Source organism: Mustela putorius, unplaced genomic scaffold (assembly GCF_011764305.1).
Source record: "Mustela putorius furo isolate JIRA1106 unplaced genomic scaffold, ASM1176430v1.1 tig00001063_pilon_pilon_pilon, whole genome shotgun sequence".
In the NCBI taxonomy this organism is placed as follows: Eukaryota; Metazoa; Chordata; class Mammalia; order Carnivora; family Mustelidae; genus Mustela; species Mustela putorius.
Genome location: NW_025421556.1, coordinates 3507115 through 3534801, shown reverse-complemented (window position 1 = coordinate 3534801; position 27687 = coordinate 3507115). Strand labels below are relative to the sequence as shown.

The 27687-nt window shown below is 35.9% G+C and overlaps 1 protein-coding gene across 5 annotated transcripts in view; it reads left to right on the top strand.

Moving 5' to 3' along the window:
* The window catches only part of PJA2 (praja ring finger ubiquitin ligase 2), a 71351-nt gene extending 45486 nt beyond the window's left edge, over positions 1-25865 (top strand). For all 5 annotated transcript variants that reach the window (XM_045087156.1, XM_045087154.1, XM_045087155.1 and 2 more), the window contains 5 exons: positions 1263-1448; positions 6522-6633; positions 19373-19487; positions 19876-19997; positions 22379-25865. In XM_045087156.1, the coding sequence (XP_044943091.1) occupies positions 1263-1448; positions 6522-6633; positions 19373-19487; positions 19876-19997; positions 22379-22504 (661 nt within the window). In that variant the 3' untranslated portion in view covers positions 22505-25865. The remainder of the gene's footprint in view (positions 1-1262; positions 1449-6521; positions 6634-19372; positions 19488-19875; positions 19998-22378) is intronic.
* Positions 25866-27687: the final 1822 nt, after the last annotated feature.

Here is a 27687-nt window from a genome sequence, read left to right as displayed (position 1 = left end):
TTTTTCTCTTCCTTTTTTTTTTTTTTTTTTTTAAGATTTAATTTATTTGACAGAGATCCCAGGTAGGCAGAGAGGCAGAGAGGCAGGCAGAGAGAGAGGGAAGCAGGCCCCCCTGCTGAGCAGAGAACCTGACGTGGGGCTCGATCCCAGGTCCCTGATCATCACCTGAGCCAAAGGCAGAGGCTTAACCCATTGAGCCACCTAGGCACCACACTTCTTTGTTTTGTTTTGTTTTGTTTTAATCTATATAACTGGTTTGTTTGTCCCTGTTCCTGTGAGCTTATTTTCTAGTGAGAGAAAGACTAACAATGAACAAGAAAATGACAAGTAGAAGTAAGTTCTGTAATGAAAATAAGCAGAGTTATGTGGTTAGTGACTGGACAGCTACTTAAAATGAGTGGTTAAAACAGGCCTTTTGAGGAGCTGACATTGACTTTGACCTGAATATTGAGGAGGGAATAGCTGTGCAAAAATCTGTTGAAAGAACATTTCAGGTAGAGGAAATGGCCCCAAGGTGGAAATGATCTCCAGGTGTTCCAAAGGTAGAAAGCTTAATAAGAATACAGTAGTTAGGGGGAAGAATGGTGAGAGGTAACAGTTGGAGAAGAGGTCCAAAGAGAAAGCATGTTATGATGTAGGGATTTATAGGCCAGGCTGAAGAATTTGGACTTCAACTGTGAAGGGATACTACTCAAGAGCAGTTTTATTACTTATTTATTCATTTTTAAGAGAGATATTGAGCATACATGAGCAGGAATGAGGGTGTCAGGTTATGGGGAGAGGCATGGGGGAGAGAGAATCTTAAGCAGGTTCCACGAGGAGCCCAGTGCTGGGCTCAATCTCACAACTCTGAGATCATGACCTGAGATGAAATCAACAGTTAGAGGCCTAACTGACTGAGCCATGTAGGCACCTCAAGAGCAGTGTTTAAAAATTAAAATAGTCTAGAATGATTTTTTTTTTTTTTTTTTTTCTGCACAAAGAGGAAATACAGGAGCATAGGTAATTTTTATGTCAAATAAATAGGTTCTTATGTAATTGGAAGCTATTACTACATACATATGACCCTGTAACAAATTTGCTTACCTTTTAAACAATTTTGCAGTTAAAGAAATCAGACTTTTAGAATCTTTAGGTGCCAAGAGTTTAGAACTCAAAGAATAAAGAATCTGTTTGCCCTAAATAGAACGTTTTTTAGAGAACAATTTTATAATGTGTTTCAAAATAATATTTTTTTTCTTCCCTTAAAATGTTTGTATTAGGGAACAGACATCCTTGGAAGAGGGAGAGATTCCTTGGTTACAGTACAATGAAGTCAATGAAAGCAGCAGTGATGAGGGTAATGAGCCTGCCAATGAATTTGCACAGCCAGAAGCTTTTATGCTGGATGGGAACAATAACCTTGAGGATGACTCCAGTGTGAGTGAAGACTTAGATGTGGACTGGAGGTATGTAACACATGTTATTACCATGATTAATTGTTAATTGTGTAGAATTTGTTCATGATTCTAAATTGTGAAAGCTGTGTCTCGGATCTCTCAGACGTGTTCACATTTTCCCATCTGTCAGACTTCTTCAGGGCTCATTCTGATGTCACTTCCTACATAGACTCCCTCCTACTTACTCCAGGTAGTGACCTCTTTTCCTCTTTGACCTTTGACCTTTGACCTTGAAGCCCACCTTATAGCCTAGTTGTTTATAAACTCCTGGTTTGAGGTTTCTAACTTTTAAATGTAGCACTTCATATAATCCTTAAAAAAAAAAAAAAAAGAGTCCTTAATAAATACTACTTGAAGAATTTCAAAACCTGTGATTAAATCAGACGAATCATAAGAATATAGTTATCCTTCTCTGTATGTAAAATATGGAAAAATAATTGTACCTTCCCAGAAATGCTGAAAGTATTATTTACTTTATGCTGAAAAAGAATAATGAACTTCAAATAGAAGAAGCCTATAAATTAAGTGGATTATAGAATTGTTATGTCTCATGATGTAATGGTCAGAATTTAATTGGTTTGGCTTACAGTTAGATTTATCTTTCAAATGTGCAGGAGGTCTCTGGAAGCAACTAATTTTGAGATATAGAAAGAATATACAGTCCCACTAATCTCTTGTTACTTTTTCTGAAGAAAATATGGCTTGGTACTACCTTTGTTTTCATCTTTACACAGATATATTTCTAAGAATTTTTCTTTTTTTTCTAGCTAAAATTCCATTACAGAAAATTTAGAAGAATAAAGATACAAAAACTCACTGATATGCCCTGATAACTGCAGACTTCTAGAATTTTATGTTTTTGAGTCCTCTGTATCTTTAGTGTCTCTTTCTGTGTGTGTAGTTACTTCTTTGTAGTTCTCCAAATTGCTCCAGATATGAAACTCAGCATCTCCTTGAAATCCTTAGCATTTCCTGTTCTCACTTCCCAGGGGGGCAAAAAAATTCTATGTGCAGAGCAGACTTTTGTTAACCATTTTGTGGAGGTAGGAAGTGGTGTTTCCATCACAGCCACACAAACAGTTTATAATTCCATTTTGAACATTCCTGGCTCCAAAACCCATGTTCTGGCTTCCCAGACTTTATGGAAAAGCAGTGACTCACCTGGTCCTGGTCTTGCTGATCTTGGTGCTCTCATCTCCCCTCCCCCATGCCTGCCTGTTACCCTCTTACACTGAACTCCTTGTTGCTGTCTTCTGTCTTCTTTATGCAAAGTCATTCCTCATAATGCTCAGCAGATGACAGAATTGTTGATTTAGTTAGCATCATCTGTGCATGTTGGGAGGCAATTACGGTTTAATATGAAGAAATGTTTTCTTTTGCACATTTTCAAATTTTTATGAAAATAATTTTTTTACAGCTCCATTACGTAGATGCTCTACTCTATAGTTGCACTAAAATTTAATTGATCATTTCTCTATTGAAATAGTACAGTAAACGTTTCCTCTCATATAACTTGTTCTGTACTTCAGGTTAATATCTTTAGGACAGCTTAGTGGAGGTAACATTACTGAGATAACTGGTATTTATTAAGATCTTGATACATATTTTAAATAACTTTCAAAACATAAAAATTTAAAGAAATAATTGAGATCTTTTTTGAATATAATTTTTAAACTTGAAAACTTATTATTTTGGGTTCTAATTCATTGATGATCTTTCTGGACACAGCTGTTGTGTTAAGATTTTAGAGATGTTGCTGATTGTTCCCAGATTTGGGGAGCTTCAGGGTAGTTGCGCTTTTTGATTTTGTTTTGTTTTGTTTTAAATATGGAAAGCATGGGGCATCTGGGTGGCTTAGTGGGTTAAAGCCTCTGCCTTTAGCTGAGGACATGATCCCAGGGTCCTGGGATCGAGCCCCACATCAGGCTCTCTGCTCCATGGGGAGCCTGCTTCTTCCTCTCTCTCTCTGCCTGCCTCTTTGCCTACTTGTGATCTCTGTCTGTCAAATAAATAAATAAAATCTTTAAATAAATAAATAAATATGGAAAGCATTTTAACTTTGATTTTTAAGACAAAATTCTGAAGGTTACTCTTTTGAATTTTATGTGGATTTGTCAATAGCTCATTATTTGCTTATGTGGTAATATATTAATTTATGTGGCAATCGCTGCAAGTTGATAAAGTGAAAATATGATTTGATTTTCATACTAAAATAATGTCATTTTGACAACTGAAAGGAAAACTCATGGCAAACAGCAGCAATTCTTACCTCTAAAGCCAAAACAACATTTTTTGTTGTTGTTCTACCACAACTTAAAAAAAGTTTAAGCTTTTTGGTTCTTTATTTTAGTTTAAAAGAAAATTTAAAAAATACTCTATCAAAGTTTATTTGTTTTGATGATGTCACAAAAATGTTACAGAATACCCAGAGAGTATATAAACTAGTGTGGTGGGAGTTGTTTCGGATTTAGACAAATTCCAGCTATACCCTTTATTTACCTTTTGATAACTATTTAACCTCTCTATCTTCCTATAAGAAACTAGGGTTATAATTATTAACCTGATAAGATTGTGGGAAATTAATTCCCTGTGGATGTGACCATGAATTTTTTAAACCAGTTTGAAATTACTTCAGACTTACAGAAAAGTGGCAAAAATAATAACAAAGAATTTCCATATACTCCACTAATATTCCCTAAATGTTAACATTGACCACATTTGTGTTATCATTTTCTCTTTCCTTTCTTTCTCTATATTTGTGGTACCTTTTCCCTACCACTTATGAGTAAGTTGTCTTGTTACCCATAATCTAGAATGAAGTCCTGAAGAACAAGAACATTTTCTTTCGTAAGAAAGTAAAATCTTCAAAATCAGGAAATTCATACTGATAACAATACTGTTCACTAATCTGCAGACATTGTTCAAATGTCTGTAGTTGTCCTACTAATGCCATTAGAGAATTTTTTTCTAGTCCAACCAAGACGACTCATTGTTCTTGCGTAACATGTTTCTTCACTTTTAATCTAGAACATTTCCTCAGTTTTTCTTTGTCTTTCATAACCTTGACATTTTTGAAAAGTACAGGCTGTTTATTTTGTAGAATGTCTCTTAGTTTAGATTTGGTGTCATGATTAGGTTCAAGTTATAGATTTTAAGCCGAACCACCAAAGAAATGACAAAAGGTTTTTCTTAGTTCATATCAGAAGGCATAATGTGTCCCACTACTGGTGATGCTAATTCTGATCAGTTGGTTAACGTGTTATCTTTCAGGCCTCTTTGAGTACTTAGTGATTTTTATCTGAAACACTTAATTACCATGGTGATTGGCAGATGAATGATACTACAATTTTTAGTATTAGCTGATTATTTTGCAGTGACCAGATTTACAAGCAGATTTTTGCTTTGAATGTCTAGCTTTGTTTTACTCTAAAGAAGAAAAGAATTAGGAGATAGTTGACTCTAACTATTTGAAGGAGTTTTCTGCAAAGGAAAAGTAGACGTAATTTGTGTTGCTTCGGCGGGCAGAACTAGAGCACTTACTTGACATGAGTCAAATTTCTGATAGGGTTCTTCCACATGGAGGAAATAGTTTTGCTGTTTCTTGAATGCCTTCTCTGGTGCGATCTCTGTGCCAGGCATGTGTATGCATTGACTCATTAATTTGTTTTATAGATGAAGAAATAGAGTAACAGTTAAATAAAATGTTCACATTGTCTAGCTCTGAGTTAAATGTGGAGTTGAATCCCTATTTTATTGACTCCAGAGCTCTTCGTCTTTGCACTATATCTCACTGCTAGGGTGAAGAAGTTCTAGTGTTCCAGGGGAGGTTGGATTCACTAATTTCTAGTTTTAATTTTAAAATCTGTGATTATATGAGAATGATTCTTCGTACTATGTGGTCTCTGCTAGTTTTAAAATACTACTGAGGTTTAATCTTGTAAGAATATGTTTGTATCTTTTGGCAATAGATTTGTAATTTTAATGATGGCACGAAAATTGACATCAAAATTATTTTGATCTAACTTGTATAATTGTATATTCCTGACTGTATTTGACTTCTCATAGGAACACAGAAGTCAACAGAAGTTTGCCTTTAGGTAGACAAAATAAGCTCAGTTTTGGAGATACTAGATTTGAGGTGACAGGAGTTAATCAAAGTAAAGTGCCCCTCAGAAAACTAAAAATGTAGGTCAAGATCTGAAGAGGGTTTGGAATTAGATGTAGGTTTAAGAATTAACCTACAGAGAGGATAACTGAGGAAATGAACTTTAATATAATTTCCAAGGAGGCAAGATTAGAAAGAAGAGGACTGAGGATATACTGTGGTTTCCAAATTTTGAAGTATATGGTATTTCCAAGACTGGAGGAAAAGGAGGAATCTATGTATGTCGAGGGGTGGAGGAAGGAGATTAGGACCAGAATAAAACTTACTTTCTACAAGGGGATTATAGTCCTTTAGTTTAAAAAGGGGGGGGCAGTTAAGAGCTAAATATTTTTTAGTCTGAATAATGACTGAGGAGGCCTACTTCTCAGGAAAATAGAAGAGAGATTAAAGAGAGAGACTTGAGAAAATAAAATATTTTTTTAAGGCCTCAGTGATCAAGCAATAAAAGGTGAGAAAAGAAAAAGAGGCTTTGACTATGATAGAATTGAAATAAATGCAGTAACTGTCTTTACCATGATATCATGTAAATTTGGGTTAGCAGTTCAAAGGAACAGAAGAAAATCTATGGGAAAGACAGGAGGGAAAAGTACTACCTTTATTCCTGCCCTAAGCTATCCCTGGAGTTAGAACTAGAAACACAAGAATTTTTCTATAAATTTTATGTCACGAATATGGCAGCTTATTGGAAGAGATTGTGGTATTCTAACTTCTCGTGCTTAGTATTTTACTTTTCTGTTGGGTTCTCCCTGCCCCTTATCACACAAGATTTCTATCCAAGTATTTTGTTTATTTTAAAATATCTTTATATTAAAATATCATTAAAATATTTAATGTTTTCTGCTTACACTGTTGGTGTGCTAATATAATTATGTCTTCATAAAGATTTCCCAAATCATGTTTGTATTTTTTTTCCCCAGCCTGTTTGATGGTTTCGCAGATGGACTAGGAGTTGCTGAAGCGATTTCTTATGTGGATCCTCAGTTCCTCACCTACATGGCGTTGGAAGAACGCTTAGCCCAGGCTATGGAGGTATTTTAGTGACTCACAGTGATGCCCATATTTTAAGTTGGTGGGATGCAAAATAATAAAAATTGAAGGATTTTATAACTGCTTTTAGGAAAAGGTGAATAGTTTTTCGTCAATAACACTTACTGAATAGTGATTGCCACTAGTATATGTACATAAATTACTCTAGACATTGTGCCAATTTGCCTGTAATTTGCAGTATTTCCTAGTTAGTACAGAATAGAAAATGTTTTGCTTACATTTAGAAAATACACTTTTCCTTTATTGAATTATCTGGGTTTGTGAATCGGAATATTTTATATACACACAAAGGTTTATTTGTGAAATGAAATTGGCAATCTCTAAGGATATATTACAAATCACTTCTCTTTTTTTGTCCTCATGGCTTCTAATGCCACTTAACAAAGTTAGAAGTTTTACTCCCATTATTTCCATACACATATATACTTAAATAAGTGTGGCACATAATTTTGTCTTGCCTTATTTTCCTTATTTGACTGAAACGCAAATACTTACTTGTAATTGTATTTGCATAAGGTCAGAAGCCCAAACTTTTCATGTTTGGAAACTTCCACTGCACTAGTAGATCCCATTATTAAAGTCTTTTTTCAAATTACTATTTCTGAAGTGATTTCCAAAGTAGAAAAATGATAATGTGAATCAGTCAAAAGTGAGAGAACAAAAATGAATGAGAAAACTTCCAGAGACATAACAGCATCTTATCTTGAAATTTTCTGAGGTTAGAAAGTCCAATTTAGACTCATAAATTAGACAGTAGTTAGGTAGGTGGTTGGGTAGATAGACCGACCTATCTATCTACACATACACATACTTAAAGATAGGTCTGTTTTGGCATCACTTTTTTTTTTTTTTAACATCTTGTGTAATCTTCCATAGAGATCATTGATCAGTTATATGTTTTGTTTGGTATCTCTTTTTTTAAAGTAACCATAGCAGGAATACTGTGTACTAGGAGAAAAGTCAGAAAGAACATCATAAGACAAGACACTTAGGACTTCTTGCAGATTATTTTTTGCCTTACTAGAGTCCGACACATGAAATAGTGGCACAATGTGATAGCTTGTATCAGAAATAGAATATGTAAAGATCAAGGATCACTAACTTCCTTGAGTTCAGTAATTTTAAGTGACTGCAATGGAATATATATATCCTAGAGTCTGGTTTCATAGTTCTTAAACAGTTTTTCCCATTAGTATGCTAGTGGTTTATGATTTCATGCAGTATAGAGATATCTTTAAAAAGAAATCTTGAGAATTAAAATAGAAGTTTTATTATTTGTTACCAGTGGAAAATGTGACATTTGATTGGCTTCTCGAAAAAAGCAGCAGAAAGATTGGTCATTCTGTGTAGAAGCATTAGCAGAGCGGGCAAAGAAAGAGTTAAGAAGCATAGTGTGTCCAGGGAACTTACAGTCTCCACAGTGTTGGCTCTTAGGGAACCCAGTGACAGGTCATTCTGACCAATCTGTCCTCCTGCTTCTGACTGATGGTCTTAAGTGTCTCCTTTCACTACAGTTTAACAGCTTCCTCAGCTTTAATGCTCAGCTTTATTTTATTTGAATTCAGTTGACAATGAATACAGTTCAGTCTTCCTACCATTCTAGAAATCTTTCTTTTTCTATGTCTAGTATCTAGTTATTTAATCATGAAATAATTTATATTATTATAAATTATAATAATTTATCTGAAATAGTTTATAATTTATGATTTTTCCTTTTAAATTTAACAATGGTCTTTAAATGAAACAACAACAACTAAAAACACAAACTGTGCTTTTATTTGTTTTTTTCTCAAGCAATCTGATCTCTGCAGCGCTGGTTGTTTTCATTTCTGTTATTTTCCTAATAGCAGACTGATCTGTTTTTCCAGATAGAGGCTTTTGGTGAAAATACTGACAATAAACATGTGTCTCCTATCTTGTCTCAAATTTGGGTGTGAACAGGACGAAATATTTAAGATCTTTAACTGTTTGATACAATGATAATAAAGCTTTTTATTCCAAACCAGTTTTGGAAAAAAAAATATTTCCCTTTGCACAGTTATGTTGGCATCTAAAATTTTTTAACATAAACCCTAAACAATATTGTTTACCCTATCATATCTTTTTGCAATAAAAATACGTTCAAGATGTTTGGGTGGCTCAGTGGGTTAAAGCCTCTGCCTTCGGCTCAGGTCATGATCCAAGGTCCTGGGATCAAGCCCCCGATCAGGCTCTGTGCTTAGCAGGGAGCCTGCCTCCACCTCTCTCCCTGCCTACTTGTGATTTCTGTCTGTCAAATAAATAAATAAATCTTAAAAAAAAAAAAAAAAAGAATTTAAATACACAAAATTGGTTTAGATTGAGTTAAAATTGATTGTTGCGTCCAGCTGATCAAAAACAAATTTATAAATGTTGATAAATATTGAAACATAAAGTAAAATTTTACCAGAAATGCATTTCTTAATTTCCTTCCTTATTAAATTTTATGTATTCCTAAGATGAGATATAGTTCAACATCAGTTTTGCTTTTCATCTTTATGAATGTAAGCTTGAGAAACCTTGTTCACATAATAAATTGGTGGGAATGGAAGGAGTTTATCATAGTAATGTCATTTAGTTTTTCTGAGCAATTTGCCAGAATCACATCAACTTGACAGATTATCTAGATCCTCCAGTTTTCTTGAAAGCAGGTGACTGGAGCCTACCTACAAAAATGTTACTCACGGTGCGCCTGGGTGGCTCAGTGGGTTAAAACTGCCTTCGGCTCAGGTCATGATCCCAGAGTCCTGGGATTGAGCCCCGCATCGGGCTCTCTGCTCAGCAGGGAACCTGCTTCCTCCTCTCTCTCTCTCTCTGCCTGTCTCTCTGTCTACTTGTGATCTGTCTGTCAAAAAAAAAAAATGTTACTCAGTCATTACTTCAGTTTGACCCCAGTATTTCATATTGCCCCTTTGAATGGGTAAGAAGTATGCTTTTATTTATAACGTGAGAGAAGATTAATATAAAAAGGAATATGGGAATGTAGAACCAGCAATAATACTTTGACTGCAGGTACATTTTTAGGCAGATCAGTTTAAGGAAAGGTTATGAAAGAAAGTTAATTGAATTGAAATTGAGTCTCTTAAGACTCTCCATGCCCATGGGCCCCTAGAAAGTCTTTACACATTACAGAGCACCTCATATATACTGCGTTAATCAGCCTTAAGAAAGTAGTTCATGAGGAAGAGCACGTGCTTTTGAGTTAGATGGATTTATTTAGGCTGTGTGACCTTGTACCATCCATTTAACCTCCACAAGTTTCAGGTCCTCATCTACAAAATGGGAATAATAAAATTTACCTTATGGATTATTTTGACATTATTTTAAAGCACATAGTAAAATAGCTGGTGCAGCGTAAGTTCTCAGCAAATGGCTGTATTGAAAATTTATTCAAATCAGTCAAACAGGTGGTAATCATCTGGCAAATCTGGATTCAATTATCATTCAAAAATCAGTATTACATCACTTGTTGTAAATCTTCATTCTTTCGAAACTAAATAGTGCTTTATTCTTTAAAAACCAGATTTTGTACTGACAAAGGATTATGCTACTTTAAACCCAAGTATATTCCAGTTGTGCTGTTTAGTCTATTTTATTGTCTTTCTGACATTTGGACTAACTTACAAAAATATATTATAATGTTTGGGGTGTAGATAGATTTTTGTATTTTTATGGATTTTCTTAGCAGTGGTTTTAAAGGAGTCTCTCTTACTCTTGTTACTTATAAGTGACTCCAGATCACCTTAAATATTTGTCAGTACCAAGCTAATAAATTATTTTTACATATGTGAAATTCCAGGTATGTATTAGCGCTGCAGATGGGCGGATAATCATCATAAAGGAATAATGAACCTATAGAGACAAACATGTATCAAAGCATAAGTATCTTACCAAAAATGGAACTTGCTTTAAATAGTACCGCCCCCCTCTTTTTTAAAACATTTGGTACTAGTACATATGAATTCTTGCATTCTGTCTTGAGAAGTACACAGGGAATTGGAGGAGATTCATGATTATAGTTATATGAGAAAGAAGGGACAAGTATTAGGCTATTACTTCCCATTTTCTGTTTCCTGATGCGGAAGTTTAATATAAAGAATTGTTAACTATAATTGGTGATTAGAGTAATAAGGATTTACTTAGTAAGAAATAAAGATACTTCTAAAGAATATAGAAAAAGCACATACAAGGAATAGCCCCCACATGTCGGGCTCAGATCACTTAAGAAAGAGTCCCACTTCACTCCAGGGCTGGGATTCAAACTTTGATAGAGTTGGCACAGCTGTGACTTGCTGAATGGCATAGAAGTCTAGTGCTGCACTGGCAGAACTTGCTGGAAATCAGCCCTGGGGTGCTGCCGGGGAAGGCTATTTATAGGGAGATGTCTAACTGGAAGCAGTCCGCTACAGAACTGTCCAGGGTGGATGCTGGGGGAGCTGCTGGCCCCTGAGTGCTGCTGGCAGCTTGCATTACAAGAGCTAGATGCTGGAGAAGCTGTGGGCATTGCCAAAGTCTGCTGCTGGAGAGAACCACGCATGCCATGGAAACCTGTGTCAAGTAGACACGCTGGGATTAGAAGCAAAGCCCTTTTCCTTCTGCAGTGTCTCTGCAGCGTCTTCTGTGAACAAAGCTTAATTAACAGTGTGACAGCTATCAGAGAAAAATACTTAAATAGCCCAAATCCGTTTTCACAGAGCTGACAAAAACAGTGAACTTAGATTTGAGGAACAGTAATAACTGGAGAACAGACCAGTTGGATCCCATACACCTTTCTACACGCATTTGAGGTCCTTTCAACAGCAGTGCAACTATTCCACCTAATGAGATACACCTATTCTTAAAATGGAGAGGTTTTCACCCTAGCTCAAGAATGAATAGATGAGCAGACTCCAAGGGTCATTATATCCATCACTAAATATTAATTACTCTACAAATTCAGTCAGTCACATTGAGCATTCTCTTATATAAAATTAAATTGTAAAATTAACTGCCATATGAAATAAAAATGGGAATGAAAAAGAAAATGGTTAGCAGATACAAATAAACACATAACAAGCTCATAGAAAACATGCAAAGCCTACTAGTCCTTGTTTTTATATTTGGTCTCAGGCTATAGTTGAGAGCTGTGGTTTCCTTCTTCAGTAACCCATTCTATATTTTGTGTGCCTTCAGCAAGAATCTCAGCTGGTTAGGCATCTTTACCTGATGGAGTGACCTAAACCTACATTCCAGAAGAGTATGTGTTCTTGATCATCCTGCCCTTTTTTTGGACGATGTTGTTTTTGATAATTCACTCTTGGGCATAGAAATAATAAGAGATATACACTCCAAGCGGGATTTTCACAGGGTTCTCAAGATGAGAAAAGCTGGTCTGTGGAAGGTATGCTACTTCTACTGGAAGAAGGAGGCTCTGAGTGATTTGGGAATTCAAAATAGTCCGTTTCCACTGAGCCCAACCAGATGTTCCCATTTTAAGTATCAGAATCCTGATTAAGCCAGGGGGTGACACAGCTTTTGAGAAACTTGACAAGACAGAATTAAACTCTCATTTTAATTTAGCAGTTCACACAATTAAATTTTGTGTTTGATTTTCAGAGATAAGATATTTGTTCTAGGGCTACCGTGGAAACTGTGGTTCTTACACAGTACCTTGCTCTGAGAGTTAGTGGCCCTGAGTTTGTCTTTTCTCTTCATATGTGAGCAGGGACACTCTAAAGGATCTCATCCCACATTAGATTTTCCAGTCATCATTATTGCCATAAGGTCAAGTGCAGCAGGCACCTGGGCTCTCAAGACACATGTATTAGTTGGCACTTCATTGCAGTGGACCCCAGTGGTAGTTTGATTGTGATTAATGTGATTATTTGTAATCAGGCTTTGTATTGATAACATTTCATTTCTGTTGGCCAGAAGCAGGAATAGCAGATTCAAGGAATAACCTTAGGAAGAGCACACACACCCCACCCCCACCTCCGCTTGGGGCTGAGATCCAGGCTGTTGGGAGGGCATAGCTATGGCTCTTAGAGAAGTGCTTGTGCTACTCTGCTGGCAGAACTTGCTGGAAATCCGCCTTCTGGAGTGCTAGAGAAACTGTTTACAAGGACATGACTAACTGGAAGCACACTGCTGCAAAGCCACCCAAGATAGGTGTCAGGGGAATCTGCTGGCTACCTTATATAGCATCTGTCAGGCGCTGGAGAAATGACATGTGCTTCTGGAGCCAGGTGATGGAGAAGCCCCTGGCACTAGAGGTGCCTCCTGCTGGAGAAGTCATCTGTGACACAGAAGCCCACCATAGGAAACCCTTCCACACTATGGGCCTTCCCAGAAAGCCCACTAGAACCAAGCAGCAAAGTACTTCTGTGAGATCTCGCCAGAGCTCTCTACTGACAAAACCTAAGGTCATGTAGGCCAACAAGGGAAAAATATTCAAAAGGCCCAGATCTATTTTAACAGACAGAAATGAAAGGTGAATTTGGAGCTAAGAGTCAGTAATTCCTTTTCTGGCACACTGTCTTTTTGCAGTCTCTGCAAACTCAGAGTCAAATTGGTGTTCAGAATTATTAGGTGTATTTACTAACTCTTATGATGAACCTTTTTTGCTTTCTCCTTTTCTTTGTTCTGACTGCTTAGGCCTTGGCCATATGGTCTGTTGTAAGTTATGTCAGATTCTTTTTGGAAAGACATAATTCATTGTGACATTATCCAAGCTAATCCTGAAGAGTATACAAAAGGTTATGTCTGCCATCCAAGAGAGGGCAATGTTAACTGTCAGGTAGAATCCTCCTCCAGCTTCCTTTTTATTGTGGTAACATACATAATGTAAAATTACCTAACCACTATTTAGTATACAGTTAAGGAGCATTAAGTACATTGTGAACAGTAAGTCCCTGCTCCTTCCTCTCCCCAACCCTTGGCAACTACCATTCTACTTGTCTCTGAGTTTTACTACTTTTGGTACCTCTTTTAAGTGGCATCTGTATTTATCCTTCTGTGACCAGTTATTTCACTCAGCATATGCTTTAAAGGTTCATCCGTGTTGTAGCATGTGTCAGAATTTGCTTTTGAAAGCTCAGTATTATTTCATTGTATGTATATACCACATTTTTCTTGGCTTTATTGAAGTATCAGTGACATATAACATTTTATAAGTTTAAGGTGTACAAGGTGTTCGTTTGATACACTTACATTGAACAAAATGATTATCACTGTAGGGTTAGTTAACACCTGCATCACCTCACATAATTTCCATTTTTTTCTTGTGGTAAGAACATTCGAGATTTTTACTCTCAGCAACTTTCATGTATATAATACAGTATTGTTAACTATATCACCCTGTTTGCATAGATTCCCAGAATTTATTGATCTTATAACTGGAAGTTTGTACCCTCTGGCCACCATCTCCCTGCTTCCCCTACTCCTCACCATTCTACCCTCTGTTCTCTCTGTGAGTTCAGGTTTTTTAGATTCCACCTGTAAATTATATGATTGGGTACTTACGTTCTCTGACATATTTCAGGTAGCAAGAATTTTTTCTTTCTTACGGCTGAATAATATTCCAGTATGTATATATAGGTACCTCATCTTTATCTGTTCATCTATTGATGGACATTTAGGTTATTCCCATATCTTGGCTATTGTGAATAATACTGCAGTGAACATGGGAGTACAGATACCGCTCCAAGATCCTGACTTCATTTTCTTTAGATGTATACTCAGAAGTGAAATTGTAGGATCATACGGTATTTCTGTTAATATTTGGAGGAACTTTTATACTGTTTTTCATGATGACTGTACCAATTTATATTCTCACCAAAAGTTCCAAGGGGTTCCCTTTTTTCTACATCTTTGCCAATACTTGTTCTTTCTTGTCTTTCTGGTGATAGCCATTGTTAACCCTTGTGAAGTGATACCTCACTGTGATTCTGATTTGCATTTCTCTGATGATTAGTGATGTTGAGCATCTTTTTATGTACTTAGTTGTTTGTATGTCTTCTTTGGGAAAATATCTGCTCATTTCCTCTACCCATTTTTAAGTCAGTTTTTGGTTTTGGTTTCTTTTTCACTGAGTTGTGAGAGTTCCTTTTATGTTTCAGGTATCAATGTCTTATCAGATACATGATTTGCAAATATTTTCCTCTACTCTGTAGTTTGATTTTTTCATTTTGTTAATGGTTTCTTTTGATACGCAGAAGCTCTTTAATCTAATGTAGTCCACTTAGTTATTTTTGCTTTTGTTGCTGTGCCTTTGTTGTCATACTCAAAAAATCATTGGCAAGATCAGTGTCAAGGACCAGCGTTTTCTTCTAGAAATTTTATGGTTTCAGGTCTTAAAGTCCTTAGTCCATGTGGAGTTAATTTTTGTGAGTGGTGCTAAGGTAGTGATACAGTTTATATATGCAGTTATCCTTCTGTGTGCGATTAACTGGTTTTTCCAATATCATTTATTAAAGCCATTATCCTTTCCCGAGTGAAAATTCCTTGCTCCCTTCTCAAAAATATTAATTGTCCATATATGCCGAGATTTATTTGTGGGTTCTTGATTCTGTTCCACAGGTCTAAGTATTTTTATGCCACTACTATACTGTTTTCAATTACTGCAGTTTTGTAGTATAGTTTGAAATGAGAAAGTGTGATACCCCCAGCTTTGTTCTTTGCTTTGGCCATTCAGGGCCTAGGTGGTTCATACAAATTTTAGAAATTTTTTTTCTATTTCTGTCAAAAATACCATTGGAATTTTGATAGGAATTGCATTTAATCTGTAGATTGCTTTGGGTAGTGTGGACATTTTAATATTAATTCTTCCAGTTCCTTAACATGGAATATCTTTCCATTATATCTTCATTCTCTTTCGTCTTTCAGTTTTCAGTAAATGGAATCTTTCACCTTTTTGGTTAAGTTTATTCCTAAGTTTCCTAAGTACTTTATTGCTTTTGATGCATTGTGATTGGGATTGTTTTATCTCTTTCTCAGATATTTCTTTGTTAGTGTACAGAAACACAACTGATTTCTATATCTTGACTTTATACCATAGAGCTTCCCTGAATTTGTTGATTAGTCCAAACAACTTTTTGGGATTTGGGTCTTTGGGTCTTTGTGTCTTTGGGATTTGCTACATAAAAGATGAAATCTGCAAACAGAGACAGTTTTACTTCCACCTTTCCAATTTGGATGCCTTTTATTCCTTTTTCTTGCCTTAATGCTCTGGCTAGGACTTTCAGTACTGTATTGAATAGGAGTGCTGAGATTGGGCACCCTTATCTTGTTCTTGATCTTAAAAAGCATTTAGCCTCTCACTGTTGATTCTGAGATTAGCTGTGGTCTTGTCATACATGGATACCTTAATTATGTTGAGGTACGTTCCTTCTGTACCTAATTCGTTGAGAGCTTTTGTTGTAAAAGAATGATAGTTTTGTCAAATGTTTTTTTCTGTGTTTATTAAGATAATCATATGATATTTATCTCTTACTCTGTAATACCACATTTATTGACTTGCATGTGTTGCAACCATTCTTGCATCCAGGGATAAATCCCACTTAATTGTAGTGTATGAACCTTTTCAGGTGCTGTTGAGTTCAGCTTGCAGGAATTTAGTTGAAGATTTTTGCATCTATGTTCATCAGGGTGATTGGACTTTAATTTTCTTTCTTATGTCCTAATCTGACTTTGGCGTCAGGATAATGCTGGCTTTAAACAGTGAATTTGAGGGTGTTCCCTCTTTCTCATTTTTTTTGGGAGAGCTTGAAAAGGATTGGCCTTTAATTCATTAAATGTTTGATAGGATTGTCCAGGAAAACCATCTGATCCTGGCCTTTTTTGGGAGGTATATTTTTGACTACTGATTCAGTATTACTTATGTTAGTCTGTTCACATTTTCTGTTTCTTCTTGATGTCAGCATGTTTTCTAGGAATCGACCCATTTCTTATAGGTTATCCATTTTGTTGGTGTATAATTATTCGTGATAGTCTGCTATGATCCTTTGTATTTTTGTAGTATCATCTATAACATCTTCTTTCATTTCTAATTTTACTTGAGCCTCTTCTTTTTTTCTTAGTCTAACTAAAGATATAGCATTTTGGTTTATTTTTTCAAACAACATTTAGTTCTGTTGGTATTTTGTGTTTTTCTGATTTCTGTTTCATTTATTTCTGCTCTAATTTCTGCCAACTTTTGACTTTGTTCTTCATTTTCTGTTTCCTTGAGTTGTAAAGTTAGATTGTTTATTTGAGGTTTTTTTTTAATATATAGCATATTTAGGCATTTATTACTATAAACTTCCCTCTCAGAACTGCCTTTGCATCATCCTGTAGGTTTTGACATGCTGTTGTTTCCATTTGCTTTTATTTCAAGATACCTTTCGATTTCTTCTTTGGCCCATTGGTTTTTCAGGAATTTTTAATTTTTAATTAAATTTTTAATTTTCACATATTTCTAAATTTTCGCATTTTCTTTTCTGTTGTTGATTTTTTTGTTTCTTGCCATTTTGGTCAAAAAGAAAGTTGGTACAATTTCAGTCTTCTTAAATTTGCTAAGACTTGTTTTTTAACCTTCCATATGATCTATTCTAGAGAAGGTTTTATGTGCACTTGAGAAGAATGTGTAGTCTTTTGCTGTTGCATGGAATTTTTTGTATATTCTTAGATCGATTTTAGCTGAAGTGTAGTTCAGGTTTAATGTTTTATTTCTCATTTTCTATCGGGATGATCCATTATTTAAAGTTAGGTATTGAAGTCCCCTAGTATTATTTATTGTTGTGTAATCTCACTTCAGATCTACTTTTATTTGCTTAATATACTTAGGTGCTCTAATATTGGGTACATATATATTTGTAATTATTTTATCCTCTTGAGCAATTGACCCTTTATTATTAAAAAAATAACCTGGTCACTTGTTAACCATTGTTGGCCCGAAGTCTATTTTTTTTTTTAAGATTTTATTTATTTGATAGAGATCACAAGTAGATGGAGAGGCAGGCAGAGAGAGAGGAGGAAGCAGGCTCCCTACTGAGCAGAGAGCCCGAGGCGGGTCTCAATCCCAGAACCCTGGGATCACAACCTGAGCGGAAGGAATAGGCTTAACCCACTGAGCTATCCAGGTGCCCAGGCCTGAAGTCTATTTTTTCTGATACAAATGTAGCTACCCTGCTCTCTTTAGTTTCTGTTTGCATGGAATATCTTTTTCTGTCTCTTCACATTGCACCTGTGTGTCCTTAAAGCTGAAATGGGTCTCTTGTAGGCAGCATATAGTTGGGTCTTGCTTTTTCAATCCAACCAGCTACTTTCTGCCTGTTGCCTAAAGAATTTGGTCCATTTACATTTAGAATAATTGTTTGTAAGTAAGGACTTTACTTATACCGTCTTACTAGTTGTTGTCTAGTTATTTTTTCTCTTTTTCCTTTCTCCCTCTCTTGCTGCCTTCTTTTGTGACTTGATTTTCCATAGTGGTGGTGTTTAATTTACTTTTCTCTATCTTTTGTGAATCTAACATAGATTTGTGCTTTGTGGTAACCATGAGGCTTATGTAAAACATCTTAACACTGTTTTATGGTATAACAACTAAACTTATATTACATACAAAAACCCTACTTTTGGGGTGCCTGGGTGGCTCAGTGGGTTAAGCCTCTGCCTTTGGCTCAGGTCATGGTCTAAGGGTCCTGGGCTCGAGCCCCACGTCAGGCTCTCTGCTTAGCAGAGAGCCTGTTTCCTCCCTCTCTCTGCCTGCCTCTCTGCCTGCTTGTGATCTCTGTCTGTCAAATAAATAAGTAAAATCTTTAAAAAAAAAACAAAACAAAACACCTCTACTTTTGTTCCTCCCTTTTATGTATTTGATGTTAACAGTTTACCTTTTTTTATATTGTATATTATTAACAAATTATTGTGCTATAGTGGTAACTCTTTCCTTTAACCTTTATACTAGAATAAAGCAGTTGACACATTACATTATAGTATCAAAGTACTCTGAATTTGCCTGTACACTTTACCAACCATATTTTGTTTATCCATTCATCTGTTGATGGGTGTTTGGGTTTCTACCTTTTGGATCCCATGAATATAAGTCCTACCTGAAGTTCTAATTGTAGCCGGAAGGGCTAATCAAGCCACAGAAGGATTATACTAAGATGTTATATGATCTATTGTTCCTTTCATCTTTGTTAGAATGATAAATTTATATAGACATTGAACCCCTAATTAAAGTTCACATCTCAGATAACCCAGTAATATTAGTAAAAATAGTCATGTGGGTGTGCTGACTCTTTGCCAGTGATAGATACAGCCATTCAGAAATACATTATTTGTTTGCTTCTATAACTTGAACATCATCTGGTAACCTCGGTCACATTTTATCTTTCATATGTTGAGCCTGTCCAAAAGTGTTCACTTTGTTTCATCTTATTGCTTTCACACAGGAAGTCATAAGTTGGAAGAGGTAATCCTCTTCTGAAGATACAGATATGGTGGGCAAGTAGATGATTCTTGAGACAAGATAGATCTTTGTTGTTCTTGTGAGAAGTACGGTGCTTTTTTGGATACTTTTTGATGTTCTGGTGTGGTGATGATTCCTTTTGGGAGGAGACAAAAAGGGCAGGGGACTGAAGCAGAAGAGACTAGTGGTGCATATAATTTTGAAAGATACCTTAAAAAATTGCTTTTTATTACTGTTTTAAAGTTTTTTTCTAACAAGGAGCTGTGACTTCTTTTTCAGACTGCACTGGCACATTTAGAGTCTCTGGCAGTGGATGTTGAGGTGGCCAATCCACCAGCCAGTAAGGAAAGCATTGATGGTCTTCCAGAGACCCTTGTTCTTGAAGACCACACCGGTAAGGGCAAAGTTGATCTTTCATGTCAGATAACATATTTCATGTTTTCATATATTATCAATGTACCTGAAAGATAAAATACTGACTACTAGAAACTTTCCTTAGTTTTTCTGTGGAGCCAGATTCTGACAAACTTTCACCTAATGGAAGAATATTTTTAATTTATTAAGTCATGGGCTGGAACAAATGTGCCTCAGCCAACTTTTCTACAAAAGCAGTATTTATTAAATTCCAAATTGTCATTTATTACAGAAACATGTTTGGCAATTACTTTTTCAAAGATGGCTCTTCTGTCTGTCATAGGTATCGTCTGTGAGTTAATATGTTGGTTTTCAGTTTTATTAAAATTGAACTCTATGTGATTGATCAGATTATTTTTGATTTTCAGCAATTGGTCAAGAGCAGTGCTGTCCAATCTGTTGCAGTGAGTATATTAAGGATGATATAGCAACAGAGCTTCCCTGTCACCATTTCTTTCACAAACCTTGTGTCTCAATTTGGCTACAGAAGGTGAGTTTTATTTTTACTTTTTTTGAAATTAATATTTTAATAGTTCCTCCTGAAAGTTAGTGATGATAGTATCTTTTAAGCCTATTTTATTCAGCTTTATACTTGTAGTACTTTTTAATTAAGTGTTAAAGATTGATTACAATTTAATGATTACAGATTAATGATAATGTGAAACTATTTTACTTTACTAACATTTCTGAAAAACAATATAGATAACACTAATTGCTTAGCATATTTAATCATTTTTGGAAATGATTAAATATCAAAAAATCATTTTAGGATAAACCTAGTAGATCTTTAATCATATCCCTGAAATTTGTGTTTTCAAAAATATCACAAGCAAAAAAAAGCCTATGGTACCTCTTAAAGTGCTGTAATAATATATATATATTCTGCTAATATAAATCAAGGTCTTTGAAAATGTATAAGAGAAATATGTAATCACCTACAAAAAACCTCCTATTCCAACTATATATATATTCTCCCTAAATATTTACCCAATTATTTTTAACTATATTTGAATTACTTAAGAAAAAACAGTCTTATTTAAAATCTTATTAAAATCTTATTTTTTTTTACTTTTTTTTAAAAATTTTTTATAAACATATATTTTTATCCCCAGGGGTACATGTCTGTGAATCACCAGGTTTACACACTTCACAGCACTCACCAAAGTACATACCCTCCCCAATGTCCATAATCCCACCCCCTTCTCCCAGCAATTGCACTATTGGGTGAAAAGATACAAACGTAGTGATCCAAAGGGGCACGTGCACCCGAATGTTTATAGCAGCAATGTCCACAATAGCCAAACTATGGAAAGAACCTAGATGTCCACCAACAGATGAATGGATCAAGAAGCTGTGGTATATATACACAATGGAATACTATGCAGCCATCAAAAGAAATGAAATCTTGCCATTTGCGACAACATGGATGGAACTAGAGCGTATCATGCTTAGCAAAATAAGTCAAGCGGAGAAAGACAACTATCATATGATCTCCCTGATATGAGGAAGTGGTGACGCAACATGGTGGTTTAAGTGGGTAGGAGAAGAATCAATGAAACAAGATGGGATTGGGAGGGAGACAAACCATAAGTGACTCTTAATCTCACAAAATAAAATCTTATTTTAAATCTTCTCTGTGAACTCTGTTTTTACACAAAGTATTTTTATAGGCAGTAAGGTAGAAATTCCCAAATCACTTTCACAGCTTATGTACTTAGGGATATAACTCCCTCTGTTCCCTATAGCCACTCCCTCCCTTTTCCCCTTCTTTCTTCCTCCTCTCCTTCCTCCTTTCCTTTCTTTCCTTTTGCTTTCTTTGCTGTTGCTACCCTTCTACTGCCACTTCATGGTTGTCAAAGTTCTACTTAAGATTTGTAAGATTCAGGGGCACGTGGGTGGCTCAGTGGGTTAAAGCCTCTGCCTTTAGCTCAGGTCACAGTCTCAGGGTCCTGGGATCAAGCCCTGCATGGGGCTCTCTGCTCAGCAGGGAGCCTGCTTCCTCCTCTCTCTCTCTCTGCCTGCCTCTCTGCTTACTTGTGATCTCTGTCTGTTAAATAAATAAATAAAATCTTAAAAAAAAAATTATTTAAAAAAAGATTTGTAAGATCCAGTGTGGAAATTTTCACCATTCCATTATAAAATCTAAAATTTCTCTCTTGGCTTTCAAGGCATTCTGTGATCTAGCCCCCAGCCTGTCTGTTCACATTGACTCCTGTGTACATTTGTTTATATTTGCGTAGCTGGTGTAGTTTTCCCCCATACCATCTGCAGGATTAGATGATCTAGGCAGGGCCAGCTTAAATTCCACCTTTGCTGTCCCTCATATCTCCTTTATTTAAATTCCCATGTATTTAAAATTCCACATATTAAGTTATCTAAGCCTTAAGAAGGATCTAAATGTTCCTGCTATGTGTCAGGCACTGGTAGATGACTTGTTTATTTTCTCATTTAATTCTCACACTAACTCTGGGACACACTGGGACATATCCTTATTCATTTTCCAGTGACTCCTTGCTCACATGGCACAGCGCTGAGCAAGGAGTGTAGTAGACTCTCCACTAATCCTGAGTGAAAGATGACTGACCCGAAAGATACAAACATGATTAGGAGATGCTGTTCACCCTCAAAGAAATTAAAATCTGATTGGGATAAAGAGGAAATAGCATCACACTTTTGCTTCTCTGGATTATGTGGGTTTGAAGTTGATTCAGTTTTTGTTTTTAAGTTATTTGATTTGATTTTTAGGATAACAGATACCGTTGTTTCTTTGAGAATGAGAATGAGGGTTTTTTGGGTTTTATCCTTGCTAAGATACTGTGTGGCAGTTAAGACCTTTTCTTTGGCTCTGACCTTGTTTTTCTTCCCCTCCAGTCGGGAACGTGCCCCGTGTGCCGCCGCCACTTCCCACCCGCCGTCATCGAAGCCTCCGCAGCTCCGTCCTCTGAGCCTGACCAGGAGGCCCCCCCTTCCGCTGACAGCTCTGCAGAAGCCCCTTAAACTTTAACCCTTGAATGAGATCACTATGTCTAAAAGTCATTCTGCAAATCCCTTCTCAATCTGATGTGCAAATAATTATATATAAATAAATTTAAAATCCTATATATAGTCTATACCATAGTTTAGAAAGAAGAATATTAACCTTTCTAAACTAAATTTAGGTTCGCAGAAAGTACTAAACATTTTCAAGCTGAATGTTGAAGCAGTGCATCCATTTTCTTTCGTTGAACATGTTGGTATTAATTGTAAAGTCAAGCTTACCAGTTAACTCTCTCCAGAAGAAATAATCATGTATGTGGCACATATTACTGGTTTTGTCTGAAGTACTGCCACTAAGTGATTATAATTAAATTCTCCTATTTGCATCAAATGTGAAGACTGTGATCACAACAGTAGTAAAATTTGGTTTCATTGGAAATAAAAAGTATTCTAAAACATGCTTTTTTCATTGGTCGCTTTGCTTTTGCTACATCAGAACCTCTTGGTTCATAATACTGAGTGGTTTTTTTAGGAAGATGTCTACTCTTCCATCTTTGTTTAAAATTAGGACTTTTTAGAATCAAAACAAAAGCCAAAATTTTGGCTTAATCACCACAAAATTTTAAGATTCTCAATGTAATCCCCTTGGAATGGTTAGATAGTAAAGTAACTTTTTTTTCCTTTTCTTAGTGGTGGATGTGCTTAAAGTAAGGTTAGCAAAGCATGAGTGTTTTACTATGGTTGGTGCTTGAGGTAAGGTTAGTAAAGCTTATGAACAATCTAGTGTGCTCAGTGTTTGGTATGATGAGGTGAATTAGATGGCCTTATGAAATCCTTTTTCCCTTTCCACCTGGTTACAGTTATACTTGAGAACATTCATGGCACATTTCTTAGATAAGTGTTGTTTTTTTAATTTATAAATTTATAAATATGCTTGTTTATAAATTTATAAATATTAGATACAGTTTGTTTAAAGTAATTTTGGTTCAGAAATATTTTAGAAAGTCTGAAGACATTCATCACGTGTTTAAACATTCATTCTGTTGTATCCCAAGAGGAAATCTGATCCTTAAAAAACTGGAAGGTTAATTGTACCAACTTGTGTAAAGCATAAAATTAACGGGGTATAGGACAGATTTGGCCACATCTTTTTATAACATATCTAAACCTTACTGTGTTATAATTTATTTCTTTAAAGTATTCCTGAATAAGGATTATTCATAGTACATTTGTTTCTTTACACTAATTTATTTTGATAAAATTATTCACTTGGAAATAAATAATAAAAATGGGTTGTATCATATTAAACCAAATTAAGCCCTGGGTGAAAAAGGAGTAGGGTGATCACCTAGTGACTGTGAGCAGAACTGAACATGTAACATGGTTCCTTTCTTATTTTCCTTTCTCTAAAAGAGAAAAGAAGACCCTGACCCCAGATTTGCCCGCCAAAAGAGTTCCGTTCAGATTCTTCTATAAACATGAGGAAATGAGCTTTGTTTAGTTGTTTTTTATGGGAAATTTGGCCTTTAGGGTCATCCATAATTATGTAACTCCAAAATAAGATTGCATAGCTTTCCATTTAGGTGATCACACCCAGTAGGCAAATATGTACGAAGATGGACATAATATTTAACTTACAGATGTGATTTGCTCTCAGTACCAGAGAATGATAGGTGTTAGAATATCGCATTTGAGCAAGTAAAATTGTAAAGCATGTAGCGAGTGTACATCCATCTGAGTAGTACATTGGTAATTTAGTTGGGACACATAAAAGGAATATTTATATGGCTTCCCAAATGCAAAGTTACATTTTATTTGTGTAATTTCTTTGAGTATTTATATTCCATCTCTTTTCTTCGTTCTTAAATGAATTTTCACTGTTGGCACATTTGAGGCTTAACTATAAGGAACATAACACTTGCATTCTAATTTTTGCATATATTGTAAATGTGTGTCTGGTATTTACAGCAAAATACTGTGTATCCTTTTATGGGTAAAACAAAACTGAACATTGCATGCATGTAATGTGGTGACTTTGTAATTTAGGGGTTCTTTGGGGCTTCTGTGACTTTGGAAATGCTTACATTCAGGCCTTAATGTTGCATTAGGTAGCATGTTTTCCTTCTGATGTATATAGTCACTGTTGTATAAACTAATCTTTGCTTGTTTTCTACTCTGTGATCTTTCCATACCATATTTCATTGACGATCAGTGTCGAGGAGTCAAATCAGATTAAACTTAATTCTCATGTGTATATTGTGGAACTTCATGGCTAGTGTGATTTTTAATTTGTTTTCTTTCTTTTTCTTGTTTCTTTTTTGTTGTTATTTGTTTCCTTTAAGTAATATTGATCAGTTGTGATGCTTACTGGTTAAACTGACATTGCTACAGATTGCTCTGTAGTAAGCCACAAATTATATTTAGGCAGTTTTTTTTTTAAGAATTTTTTTTTCTTAAATTTGACAGACAGAGATTACAAGCAGGCAGAGAGAGAGAGAGGGGGGAAGAAGCAGGCTCCCCGCTGAGCAGAGAGCCCGATGCGGGACTCGATCTGAGGACTGTCATGACCTGAGCCGAAAGCAGAGGCTTCAACCCACTGAGCCACCCAAGCGCCCCGTTATATTTAGGCAGTATTAAGGGACGTCAGCTTTCTTCTCCTAGTAGCAGCTGTCCCAAAGAAAATATTTCTTTTTTGCCTGTTAAGATTTAGCTATTATATGCCAGTTGTTAAGAGGTTTTGGTTCCAAACTCAACCAGTAGTGTTGAGAGCTGAACTTAAGATAGCGGTTGTACTTTTTGCTTTCCATCTGTTTCTATCCTTCATTCTTGGCTCCCTACTATCTATAAACAGCTGCTGTGAAGGAGAAAAGTCGAATAAGAGTTGGCTTAAAAATTTTTTTTAAGAAAATTGAAATTTTAGGATTTTCATTGTAACAAGTTAATATAAGCAGAAGCGGAAAAGTTCAGATACCAAAATACTGTTTGATTCTTTGAAATACTGTTTGGATCCTTTTGGAAAAGTTAAGAATATATGAAGGTAAATTAGGAATAAGTATAAATACTGATAAAAATATTGTTTCTCTTCTCTATGTTAAGTGACTTGACCTAATAATTCTATTTTTTTTAAACATTTTCTTCTTCCTTGTAATATGAATGCTGATATCTATTGTGTTCCTTAATTGTTTATCTCTGAGCTAACTAACTCTTAAGATTATTTGTGATTTGGATTTATATATAAGCTGTTAAATATATATGAACTGTTAAAATGGAATGCAAGTTTTCAAAAGCCCAGGTCTAAATGTAATGATTGGTTTATTGTTCAACAACCCTAGTCCATCATTTTCCGTGTAAATCATAAACAATAAACAGGATGTACTCAGTGGTCATTTCTAATATTTAATTGTGCAGTCACATCACTTCTATCATTTAAACCCTTGGAGGATTTAGCATTAATGGCAAAGAGCACAGCTATTAAGAAAGTCTGGAATAGTCTCCTGGGCACATGATTTCATTGTCCTTCAATTGTGGCCCAAGAAGGCTCTAACAGCCCAGCTATACGGAAGTGGTTGATGGACTTGGAAAGGGCTCTGAAGGAGGAGTCACTGTCCTCTCCTGCCTAATGTTCTCAGCAGTCCTGTGGGTTCAGCAGAGCCTGATTTCCACACTGACTCAGGACTGCAGAAACCCTCAGAGTTCCCAGATAGAGGCCCACCTTCCCTCAGTGGCTTGCTCCAGATCAGGCATAGGACTGTCACCAAATCTACTTGTTGAGGAAGATTTCTCATGACTTCCAAAGGGTTCAAAGTTTTCACCCATTTCAGAAGGGTAAATTGAGTGCTAATAGGTCATGCACACATTAAATTAGAAAACAAATCATTTTGTTTAGAAGCTTTAAAATGTTTAGAATTGTGATTCCCACTTAATAGAATAGACCCGTACTAGAAAACTAGTCTTGGAACTAGAGACAGGGTTGGCACACCTCTTCTCTAATGCCATATCCTCTTATAATTGTCATGTGATTTTTATCCAACCCCTGCTTCCAGATTTAGAGCTACTCAGCACTCCTACAAGGGATGGGCTTCATTGTTAGAAGCATGTCACCTACATGTGTTTATAAATAGCACACTTGTAACACTGGACAGAAAGGTCCTGTCTCTTCAGTGTGGTCACCTCTTCACAACTTCCCTCAGATTTCACATTTTTTCTCAGTTCTTAAATGTTGTCCATTCCAGCCCAAACTGGCATTGGTCCTTCCAATCCCTCTCTCAAGTACACTGCTCAGCACTAAGCACCGTTCTTCCATGGTCTGAGAGCAGGGTCCCGAGGCTGGATTGCCGACGTCAGAATGACTCTCGTGACTGTTAGGGTTGGAATATGTTGATGTTATCTGTTACCATCACCATTAGATAAACATATCCCACTGTTTACCTCTTGTTGAACTTTACAGGCATTGCTGGCAAGCCAAATCCATTCCTTAAATTACTTAAAACGATTTCTCGGTAACCTAATTGAAGCACTGCATTTGTCCTTATTTGCTATAAGTTGTAAAGGTCCTTAGGAAGGAGTTCTCATTCTTTCTCTTTGCCTTGTGTCTGTTTCAGTTTTGATGAAGCATGCCTTTAGTATTTAGTGGCTTTGTTCAAGTTAATGATAAATAACAAGATGAAATGCATGCAGACCCTCGTAAGAATGCCACCGTAGGCTGTGCTCCAGGTGACTTGGATCTGTTCATCAGTACTTTAGGTCCAGATGTGGAAGCAACTGTCGAAATCAGTGATGTGCTTATGGTTCTTCATCTTCCCTAAAAGGACACCATAATAGATTTTATCATGTTTGGCAGACAAGCAGATTGCTCTGTCTATGGAAGTAGCCTAATATGCTAATATATTAATTCAAGAAGGGAAATGAAGTTAGCTGGAAATGCCCTTATTCTTAGTGAAACGACACTACCTCCTTTTCCAACTGCTCACATGCCATCTGTTTATTAATCCGTCCTAGAATTTGGTAAGTGATAATATCAAGCTCATTTTAATAATTTTTTAAAGATTTTATTTATTTATTTATTTATTTATTTGATAGAGATCACAAGTAGCCAGAGAGAGAGAGAGAGGGGAAAGCAGACTCCCCACTGAGTAGAGAGCCCTATATGGGGCTCGATCCTAGGACCTTGAGATCATGACCTGAGCTGCCCAGGCACCCCTCAT